Source organism: Dufourea novaeangliae, unplaced genomic scaffold (assembly GCF_001272555.1).
Source record: "Dufourea novaeangliae isolate 0120121106 unplaced genomic scaffold, ASM127255v1 scaffold14, whole genome shotgun sequence".
Classification (NCBI taxonomy): domain Eukaryota; kingdom Metazoa; phylum Arthropoda; class Insecta; order Hymenoptera; family Halictidae; genus Dufourea; species Dufourea novaeangliae.
This window is the reverse complement of record NW_015373890.1, coordinates 3,300,585-3,312,919: the sequence shown is the minus strand read 5'-3', so window position 1 is coordinate 3,312,919 and position 12,335 is coordinate 3,300,585. Positions and strand designations below refer to the sequence as shown.

General features: G+C 35.5%; 1 protein-coding gene across 1 annotated transcript in view; it reads left to right on the top strand.

Moving 5' to 3' along the window:
- The window catches only part of LOC107186131 (laminin subunit alpha-1-like), a 79,221-nt gene that overhangs the window by 50,529 nt on the left and 16,357 nt on the right, over positions 1–12,335 (top strand). Inside the window, exons 3-4 of the mRNA XM_015573945.1 lie at positions 2,917–3,159; positions 8,188–8,418. Coding sequence (XP_015429431.1) covers positions 2,917–3,159; positions 8,188–8,418 — 474 coding nt within the window. The remainder of the gene's footprint in view (positions 1–2,916; positions 3,160–8,187; positions 8,419–12,335) is intronic.

Below are 12,335 nucleotides of genomic sequence, written 5' to 3'. Positions count from 1 at the left end.
GGATTAAATTCTATTGAAATTAACATCGAACCAAATGATTGTTTATAGAATAATTTGACGCAAAAATCAACCGAAGAACTATGACTGTCCGAACATAGGAAATTAGTAAAGTTGAAAATTTGCATTTTTTTCAAAATCAAATTTCTCGAAAACTAAGGATGCTGGCGCAAACCCGTTTGCATATTCGCATTCAGGGCACAAAAAACCATAAAAAAAACGGCTATAAACTATCAGAAGTCCGAAAAAAAGTTAAAATTTGTTGAACGGTATATTCAAGGTTTCTCGTCGTCTAAGAATCTCTTAAAAATTCCACAGTATTTTAAAATTACAGATTCAAAAAGACAAATCATTACGTTGGTACCTGGTCTCCCCTACAGTTCTCTCCATAAGCCCCTGTAAAAACTGTTGTTTACCCACCACCCGATACATACCCAAAAATTCGGTTGACCAAGGACCACCGTTAAACCGTGGTGCATTCAGGGTCGAGCATTAACAAGCCGATTTCCATGTTTCGGCTAGTTAGAGGGATCGAGTGGCGCATCTACATGCCCGGCGCAGGCATCGACGTAGCAAAAGGATCGGATAATTGAAGTCCGCTTCCTCTCGTGGCACGGGAATCGAGGCGTTCCGGGCGAAGTCCTTAGAAGGAAACGGCGGAGACCCGCTGGTATCGCGGACATGCGATCTGTCTTTATGGTCCGAAAGTGGGCGTCGTCGGTCCCGCTTCACAATGCCCGGCGTAACGACGACACAACGAGGACAACGAAAACGACAAAGACGGGGGCCCGACCGAGAAGAACGGAGGAGGACTCCTTCTCCCGTCTTGTTGATCCGGCGAAACACCGCGGACGCGTGTCCGCCGGGTGACAGGAGTGACGTCCGACTCTGTAGTGGTCGTGAGTTACCGCTACCGTGGACAAATTATTTAAAAACTCTGAGAAAAGTTGCTTCTTTCGACGTGCATTTTCTGTCAGAGTTGCCCAGAATTTTATTGGAACAATTACGTAGCAAAAAGCAGTCGTATCTAAGAGCGTCATCTTTAACATTTAAAATTTTTTTAAATTTTTTTGCGAAGAAACTATAACAACTTTTACAGTTAACGTTTCAGGGTATATTTATACATATTTCAAGAACATTTATAATTTTTTGATACACAATCGCTTATAAAAAAAGTGATGTCCGTAATACCAGCCGCTCTGTCTATCTAAAATAAAAATGTCAAGAAGATTCTTAATTCGGAGTTTGGCTATGGCAAGTACCACAACGAATGAAAAAACTCGGTAATTAACAAAATGGCGACATTTTCGAATTTGACTATCGATTCTTCCGTGTTTTTTTAACCTTCAGGCGCTCAGAAAAGAAAAAATAGAAAAAAGGAGGATTTTTAAAATAGTAGTGTATGTCCAAATTAAAAAAATTTGCCACTGTAATTCTCAACCTTTGTTACTATTTTTGATGATTTAAAATGGGTTTGATATTGATCAGGTGAAGGTTAAAAATGTACTTATATGTAATAAGCAGAATTTAAATAATTTCGATAGACACTTAAATTCTTGACAGAATTATTGTATCGAAATACTCTTTATTGTGTATATCTACATATGTAAACTGACACAACGACATCAATCGTCTATTGTTATCTGTTACTACCGCACAGAATGCAGCGTACTTGAATGGGTCTTGAGTAGTCCCGCGGTGCAAATTACCACGTACATACACATTTTCTGCCTGCCACGAATTAATTATCAGACCGGAAATTCGAAACACTCCGCGGGGTACCAGGCAAACTGTAGGATATCCATGAGATATAACTGTAGGGTATCCGCGAGTACTCTGCCATCCTTTCCGCCATCGTGGGGCTGAAACGAACCGACCGTAGAACACCGTAGGCGTTCTGTGTACCATCAGTGACACCTAGACAACAACGAATTATTGCACTGGAGCAGTATACCCGAGTCACTCGTGAGCGCAGGATCACGTTTGGTGAATTATGATCAAGTCCATCGTATTTCATGGCTGTATACATACAACAAAGATACTGTGCTCTAAATCTCGTGGACTGTTGAGGTTAATTTCATTCACAACGAAGCATTTACCTTGAATAGTTTTCTATATCGTAGGAATTTATAAATAAATTTTACACAGTTGTAAGGTGGTGCGTTAATTTAATTGCAATGTTACCTCGAAACTAAAAAAGTAACAGAATACTTAAGAGAAGTACGATGGTCGAGGAAGGAAATTTACTTATTTGTATAAATGTTTGGTTGGAAGTTTATTCCTTCTAAAAGTTAAAATTATTGTAGTGAAAATCTGCTGGATACGCGCGCAATTGAATAGGGCTTGGCTAGCACGTCTGTTCATTGCATTCAGTTTCTACTTACGACCATGACGAATACACGCGTTTCAGATTAATTCGACTTATCTTTTCACGTAACATAACTTTCGGAGTCACACTGTATACCGTGCCATGTAACCATAAAAATAACTTATTTTATATTGTAATTTTCAAATTAACAAAATACTAAAAAATGGAATGTCACATGCCAGCGTATTGATCATGATAACACCATTATTACTAGACTCCCAATATTATGCATTTATGGCATACACGGTTCTCTATAATTCAGTAAACTTAAGAGTTTAAGAAAGTATAAAGAGATTTTTATCTTATTTGGAACCTGATAGAATAGTAAATAAAGTAAATAAATCTTCCTTCGAACCCAGTTCTGGCAAATTAGCCCATAAAAATCTATATTTGCATAAATATTCGCGGGCCAAATTTTACTTATTAAAAAGTCAGAAAAATATTTTTAATTTTAAACCTGTCTTATAGTTAAAAAGACGCTAAACTACTAAAAAAAATGTACTTTTGTCGAATAATTATAAATTAACACGTTTCGAATGTTCTGTTCTCAGGTGTATCAAGTGGAATACGTGATAGTAAAGGCAGCCAATTCACCGCGACCAGCTGCTTGGATTTTGGAGAAGTCTCTGGACGGTGAAAATTTCCAGCCGTGGCAGTATTACGCTCCCAGCGATGAAGAATGTTGGACGCGATATTCCGCGCCGCCCGTTTCCGGAAAGCCCGTTTACATCGGCGACGACGAAGTCATTTGCACTAGCCTATATTCCAGACAGACACCTATGGAAAACGGAGAGGTACTTATTGATACTGACTTTTACATCTTTTTATACGAACCGTAAAATTTTCTTAATTTTTTAATTACATAGAATTTTTTAACATTTAACAAGTACATTAATTCTATACATTTAATGATTTATAAATTTTATATAAAATTAATTTTATAAATTTATTTGTTCACTCCTAGCCAATATTAAATACATATTACTATTTCTTCCCTAATACGATATTTTCTAAACGCTTTTTGAACATTACTAACATGCAATTTAAAAGAATGTTATGATTGATTATACTTAGATGGTGAATTTTTATGCAAAATAACATTTTGCAAAGTGATTCATGAAGACAAGAGTAGTGATTCATTAACATAAAATAGGGATTTCGTTGCATCTAATGAATGTTTTGTCTTTTATTAGGAGAATTGTACATACATTTTTAAAGATTTCGGTACTTTGAGCGACATTTCATATTTGAAATTCAAAATTTTAGTCTAAAAGATTCTGTTCTTCTGTTAATTTTCCGTTCTAAAACACAGGTCTTGACCATAACAACTCAGAAACAGAATATAATGAAATTTGTATGGTAATACCATATCATTCGCCAAACGAACAAACTTTATAACCATGTTCTACCATTCCTTTCCGCAATAAAATCGATCATCGTGAAACAGCTCTCACAGTTAGCCAGAGAAGTCTCGATCATCACATTGCAAATAGTCCCTCATCACAGATATTGATTAATTACAATAATTACCAACCAGCACAGTCCTTCGAGTCGTTCAGCTTCCATTTGTTTATTCAATAAAACCGACCCAGACTATAAACACACCTGTTCAAGTGAAACTCCACTGTAATTGTGAACGGTTTAAAGGGACACTGGACTACCCCATAATGATTACCAAAGCTCGTCTCATATATACGATCGAAGAGGAAGATGTCGATTCAATAATGTTTGTAGTTTGTCCGGAAATTTTCATGACTATCAATCATCGATCGTTCTCGTTAAAAAATAACGGTTCTCACTGCATATTTACATTCCACATGAAAATTCAAGGCGCCAAAATAGCCGTTATTTCGATTTATCGTAGTAGCCGTTCGAAACGAGATCATTAATTACCGTTCATTCTACGCGGACCGTTCCTATAATTACATGATTGGATGATTAGCCGGACGATGGTTGAACGGTGTACCCGTTGAGGGTACGTCTCGACGGAAACTAGTCTTCCAAGGCATTTCCGGAGAACATCGAGGCTTTTTGCCGGTGTATCACCTATCCGCGGATATAAAGTAATTTGCACATGTCGGTGGGGATTGATGAAGTATTTAATAATTAATCGAACATAGCCTTACGTATTTTTAGTTATATGGTGCTTGTTAATATTTCGAACGTGCCAATGTTGTGTTTATATTAATTATTCTTTATTTGTTTAATACTACAAACAATCGGATACGCTATAAGTCTGCAGGCTAACAATAATCTTTCGTATTTTGTAGAGGAATAAAATTTAATCTGAATTTTTTAAGTAGTTGTTGGAAACTTGTTAGTTGATATTAATCGCATAAATTATTTGTAGTTTTAATAATGTTACTACATACGAACATAGCTTTTTCTTTTCTTTCTGTTTATATTGAATTTATACTACATATTTAATAAATTATAGGTACAGTTTTCGTTTAGTTGCTGCATGTATAAGCCGAATAAAAAATAGTTTGAATTTTATTGGTAGAATTATAAAAACCTTTAGTAAAATTTAAAAAGTTTAAAAATTGTAAACAGTCAATAATTTACTTAAAACACGATCGAAGAATTTAATTTAATGCAGCAGACGTTAAAGTAAGTGAAAAACTTCAGATTATAAATTAATTTGGGCAAAAGTTGACCTGTAAACGGTCATTTATTACGAGTCAGACACTAACTACCATATTTTACAATGTAGATTAAATGTATGTCTCTATTTATCATTTTAATATACAGTATTTTCCGCATCCTATCCGTAACATAATATATCGGTAATTTAAAATTTATGAGCTATTCATGAGTAGTCTGAACCTGATTCGGGATTAATCTGCAGACCCATGTTGACTCGATGTTTTTTCGCCACTTGAGTGGGTTCTATGCATCTACAAATTGGTCAATTCTGTTTTCAGAACCACCCTACACAATATCTTTAAGAAATTTATATCCAATAATTAGTTGATCTTATCCAACAAGAAATCGAAAGACATAATTTATACAACAACCTACTAATTATCACGTGTATCCATCAATCTTAGTTTCTTACTACCAAACCAAAAGTCTATTGATAAATGGTCTCAACACAAAACCTCGATTATCCGAATAATGTTGTCTAACAACAGATATATTTAGGTCTATTTTATGATATAAATCGTAGGTACAGGTGCCATTACGTATAAATATTCCAATATCAAACGACATGATTCCAACAATATTGAAAGTATCTAGATGTGTTGTCCAATAGCTCCCACCTTCTTCAATTTATGAGAATTCATAGAATCACCATTAGAATGTCTAATGGTTAAATCCTTTCAGTCTGCAGATATCATATTCTTCTAATAATCTTTTAATTTCAGTGATTTCAAAACTATTAGAACTAGTCACGTGAAGAATCACGTCTGCAGACCTCACAATCTTTCTTTACCGTGTAACGATTGAAATCTCTTGACCAAACAAGTGTCATTATATTCCTCTACCAGCCTCTTTTTGCCCGAGTGTCTCGCTAAATACGTACCCAAAAAACGACCATAGTGGTCCGCATACATATTTACGTCCCGTTTGCACCTCGGAATATACGACCGCTTTGTCCTTTCATTAGGGCGCAAGTCTCGCTCGAATTTCATTGTTCCGTGGCCTTAAAGTCGCTGCTGCGAAATAGAGCGGCGGATAATTAGAGCTTATAGGCCGTGCACGAGCCCCGCGGTACGCTCGGGGCTCGGTTTTGTGTAAACTGGAGAAGGTGGACGGGGAAAAAAGGAGTAGGACGGAACGATCGGTCGCGGGTTGAGAGGGAAAGGGAGACGGAATCGATGATACAAAAACGGCGATCCCTACATTCCGGCCATGTATGGCGTAGGCTGACCTTATATGGGTCTCTCACGTACGCACCTCCTAGGGGGGGTTGCCAGCTTTGCCAGCTTCTGTACGCCGGGTAGAAACCGACGCGACGGTGGAAAAAAAATCGGGAATCGAGGAACGGGGAATCGGCCGAGAGCGACGTGTGCGTCACCGCTGGAACAGCGCGGTTTTCACGGGAATCGGTTGTTCCAGGATCGGAGACCTGGATGGATCCTTTTGGACGCATCTGTGATTGTTTTTCGTTCGAGGTGAAACGTACAATGGGTAAAAAAAAAGTATTCGTACTTTAAAACGGAACAACTCTTTCAAAGTTGAACCAAGTGACTTGAGTTTTTTTTTGTGAAGTTAGATTCATTTTCTAAATGTGTAAACGAATTTGCGATCGCGAATGACCTGCAGATTCAAATTGTTGGAAGGGAGAGGTATATGTACAGTGAGTCAAAAAAGTATTCGCACGCTATTTAAAAGCAAACAACTTTTTCAAAATTGCACCAAGTGACTTGAGATTCTTTGTGAAGTTAGAAGGATTAGTTTACTAAAGGATGTGCTAAAAAAATTTTGAAAAATTTGCGACTGTTTGCAATCTCGAAGGAAATAGTAAATATTGTTTTTTACAACCTTTTTGTCTAAGACTGTAATGAAAATTTAATAAATACATTTCGAAGATTTATGTCAGTTATACATATACATGCTGCAACTTTTATTGAAATCTGTTAATACAGAAACTAGTAACAGGCATCGAAAGATGTAAGAATCATTAGATATACTACAGGTGTAGGTCAAAAGTCGCGAAAGACTGCGGTTTTTCAACATTTTTAACCGTGTTTATCTCATGACAACGTTAACCGATTTCGGTAAAATTTTCAGCATGCATATAACTAACATAAATCTAAGCGATGTATTTGTTAACTTTTTATTACAATATCAGATAAAAAAAGTCGCATAAAGGGACCTTTTGAAGAGAAACTATCTGAAATTCTTTGTTACATTATAAGTAACATTTTTTCCTAAATTGTAGTTTCTCTTGCTTCTTCATGTATAGTGTTTTGTCTTTTCATTTGTATAGTGGACAAAAGTGTTTAGTATGATGTTAGTAAAGTAGTATAATATTGACGCGAGGCGTTTGTATAATGTGAGTCTAACTGGTGTTTGTCTTGGGAAAGATGACGACCTATGCGTAACAAGGCGAAAAAATTAGTCAGTCGTGAAATGTAGGAAAGTGTAGGTGTGTGTATCCCGAAACCCATGTAATTGTTCCGTATTAGGCGCCGCGTATTGCCATTTATAGAACTCGTTTTCTTAACACACGGCGCCATTCGCGAATGATTTACTCTTTCGGGCTCATTGTTAACGTTCTCCTGAATTTAGTACCGTAACCGAGCGTTTTAGAATCGTCGTTATTAATTGCTGCTTTCATTCAAGCCGGTAATTTACGTCAACAAGTGAACAAGATTAGAACGTTCCGATTATATTTATTGGCGACGTATATACGTTACAGAAGTTACTGGAAAATCTAGCTGTATTTAAAACAATTTTAAGTGCACAAACAGGTAATTGTTTGGATGCAATTAAATTTTTTGAAAAAAGAAAATTAACAAGGATTTAAAAAAGTTGGTAGGGACTATGTATTAGCTTATGACAGTAACTGTTTAATTAATGATTTTCATGTTTAAATAAGAACTTTTGCCTTCATATAGAAAAATTCCCGTTATTTATGCATCAACCTAATGCATAGAAGAAATTTTAGCTCTGAAGATCGAGCAAGACGTTCTCCACAAAATTTACTTTGTTTACCGTTACATAAACCGTACATTGTTCCTTTGGATTAACAAAGGTTAAGAAAATACATTTTAATAATGCAATGTTTACGATACAGTTTTATTCCCACATGACATTTAATGTTGAAGAACAATGGGAACACATCTCGACCAAGCACCTATTTTCCATTTCAGATCCATACACATCTGGTGAACGGCAGACCCGGTGCCCTGAATCACAGCACGACCCTTCAGGAATTCACTAAGGCTAAATACGTGCGGTTACGGCTTCAGGGTCTCCGACGTAGCGGCGAGGCGATCGTGGACAAGAGACGCGCCTTTTATTCGATAAAGGAAATTAATATCGGCGGACGGTGTTTGTGTTCTGGACACGCGGCACGGTGTCGTTACAGCGTTCAACATGGGGTGAGTTGACGACAATTCGTTAATAATATTCATTTCATTTAAATAGGTTCTTCCTATCACAAAAACCACTGACAATAAGTCATATAGCCTTGGCCAAAAGTATTAGACATCCTTATTATGATAGTTTGCTGCGGAAGCTATTTCTTTGAAAGCTTTTTATTGTTTATCATTTATTGTCGGGCAGTTCAAAGGAATTTTAAAACTGTTGACAAGGTTTATAGTGGGTCATGAAACAACTGAGCAGTCCATAGTCTATACTTTATGTTTCTTCCTAAAAGTTACAATCTACTGACAGTACTCGCTGCCAACACACATTAACTTGTCTTTAGGTTTGCTGTTAAAATTTTGAAAGTTAGAAAGTTTTTCTTGAAATGTGCTATAAAAGAGTGAACTGAGTGACCATCAACGCAAGTTAATTTTTCTCTTAAAGGAACAGGGTAAAAGTCAGATAGAAATTGCTGTGATTTTCAATCATTAGTAATGATTCGTTTGCGACAAAGAAGCAAAAATTCAAACGGTTTCTGATGGTGGTTAATTGAAATAAAAGTGCTAGAAAAATCTAACCTGTAGCTGCAAAACAGGCACTTGATGATCGATTGTTGCAATGAAACCGACGATATCAATATTTTCAAACCGCTCTGGCATCATGCTGCTTTGCCAAATTTGTCGTTCAGGAAATGTTAACTATGTTACAACTTACCCCGTGTTACAAACTGCCCCGGACTCCCCTACATACTATCGTATATTATTGTTTACCTTTGTTCGTATGATTATTAAAATCGTAATAAAAATAAGATTATATAAATTTAGTGTAAATTCAGTGTTTGTGAACTTTCAATGTTTGACGGTCATATTTGCCGCCTTAGCAGCTACAAACGTACATCGCCCACGCGCAGGAATGAAAACGTTTTATGTTTGAAGTGTCGATGTCCCAACAGTCATAAATTTCACACTTGAAACGTCGACTCCGAAACTAGTTACAAATTCCCTAATTCACACGTTGTATCCTGTTAAGTCGAAGGAGGTAACATTCACACGTTCGTTTTTGGAAAATTACAAATCCAGTAGTTGCCACATTCATTCGGTAGCTTTTGTATTTTCCACCTAAAACTTGATAAAATTCATTAAGAATTCGTAAGGTTCTAGTATTCGTTTAAAAAAAGATACCATCGTCATATTAGATGTCACGTTATCTAAGTTAAAATTTTCATTACAAAATGAATTTAAAAAATGTATATTTCAATACTAGTTAATCCATTACAACCTACTTAATCTAATAGTACTTAACAGACGATACACTGATAAAAAGAACTATTTTTACATTGCTGACGTTAGATTATAATTATCAACACTGCTCTCAACATAAAACTAAGTTTTTAATAATAATTAAAAACTATTTATTATATGCCAAATTATCCTATAATAATTTATTTTTTTAAATAACTTAGTCTAATGTGAATTACTGTTAACTCAGTGTTGCATTGAAATCACTATTGTGAATTGAAATTAAATAAACAATACTAACATGAAACTATACTGCCAATATAATATGAAAAGAAATTACTCACACTATTGTGTATTATCGAGACACCGTATTTATTGTGAATAAATACGATAAACAAAATATAAGAAGTAAATCGTTACAGGGCTTAATCTTGTTCGAATTCGCCTTTCTAAAGTTAGATTTCACGAATACCTCGGTTTTCGGCCGGACAGGCCCTGAGACGCAAGAAATAAATCCGTCGAAAGTGCCATAAACTTGTCAGACCTCTGTCTGCCAACGCTGCTAATGGCAGGATCGGTCTTTTGCTTCGAAGCCGCTGTATCTCCGTGGAAGCTACCGTATATTAAGGTTCTACGATCGTACAGTATACTTCAAATTCTGCAATCATTAATAAATTACGAATCTCTATGAAAATTTACAATTAAACCCTTTGAGGTCACCTCTGACGTGACAAAATTTATGGGGAATCAGGAAATTTCAAGTGCAACGGGTTAATAGGTCAGTTTATATAGACAAGAGTTAAATAGAATTTTCTGTTTTATATTCAGGTGTTTTATTATAAATTTGTCTAAGACAATGCAAAGATTTATTTATTTTATTATACTTCGGTAATAATTCATTCTTTTGCTATGTTTTCTTCATTCTTGTGTGATACAGAAGCATAAAATCGGCCTATGATTGTTAAAAATGGTGCAGAATGCAGAACAGTTACGAATATTAAGTTAATATTATTAACACATTGGCGCCCGAAAATGTTTCGTTGAAATTTGCTGCAATATTTATCCACTGAACTCAGACATCAAACTAAACATATATTCTATAATAACGAAGCAAATAATATTCAAATAGAAGAAAACTACTGTGATGTAGGGAGAAATAAATGAATATGAAATGCCTGAAAACGAGATTTCCCGTCATCCTGGCGCCAAATTGGTGCATCACAGCACCAATCAGCATCATACATTTTTAATTTTCTTTTTTCTTCTACATTGTTATTAAACACGGTAAAAAATATTAAATTACTCATTAATGCACCACAAACATTATCTTTTATAACTAGACTACGAATTCTATACATTGATAGTACCTACGTACATGTGTTTAAAACACAATAGAATGAAAGGACTAATTAAGTAATTTTAAAAACATTTTATTCTTACTATAATAAGACTTCTGAGGAACACGAGGTAATTAAATTTTGTTTACTTAAATTGATTTATAAAAAGTGGTCTTTGCACGAAAATCCACGATCTATTGTAGTTTTAAAATTAAAAATTAAATTAGTTTTCGTTTCAAATTGAAAATTTATTGATAATATCGTGGCACAGGTTACAAATACATTTAATAAAAAGAGATTCCTTGTTAATCGTTCATCTGCCACGATTCCTCGAACGAAATGGGAACGACGGTATACGAGATATTAATCACTCGTTTCCCTCGCATTTTCCGTTGGTAGTATAATCATGCAACCAGAGACGTAAGAATCCTGAATGCCATTAACATCCATAAATGGACATTCGCGAAGTCGAGGAACAATCGTGATATTTTAATGTCCTCGATTCTGTAAACTCTTGTCAATTGTTACGAAACTATTCACCGTCCAACATTAATCACGTTCACATGCGTCGTGTTATTTCCTTTTTGAGGAGTAATCAAATTGGAGGAATCTGTGGTCGATATAAATCTTCTACTCGCAAAATAGTTCGAAAAATCAATTTATGCATACAAAGTCGTATTGTTCTATTTAGAGAAAATTGCAATTGCACTTTGTAAGTGAATCGATATGCATACTTTCGACGAAAATCATGCCAGAAGATATTCGAAATTACTAAACAGTGCAAAATTTAAATCTACAATTTTTTGTCTAACTTCACTTAGAACAGAACTATAGCTTGGACCCAGTTGCTAGAATCACCGTTGTACGTAGTTAATAGTCAACGAATGTTGCCATCGATTTCGACCATTGAATAATGAAGCCCCTGGAATCGCCTGAAAAAATTTGATCGGACCACGATCGAGTGAAGATTGAACTGAACGTTCTTGCAGTGACGCTGTTGACTTTACAATAGATCGTTTAGAATGGAGTTTTGGTGATGTTCTTCGGGGTAAATTGAATTAGTTTTTGGGAGGGTCCGATCCGCCGCGCATCCGACCATTGGCACGTAGACGGAATTGCGACCGCATTACTGAATACAGACCGATTTGGCGGAGCATCTGGGATATTCCGACTTACGTCTCAATCAAACTGTCATCGTCAATCATACAAGATTACCATTTGCAAATCTTATCGTTTGCTTCTGTTAGTATATTAACTGACGTGATTTCATGACACTGAAAATAATTTTGTCAATCATTTGGTAATAGTTTTATATTGTACTTAATAAATTAAGCTATACATAACTTGTACTTCTCA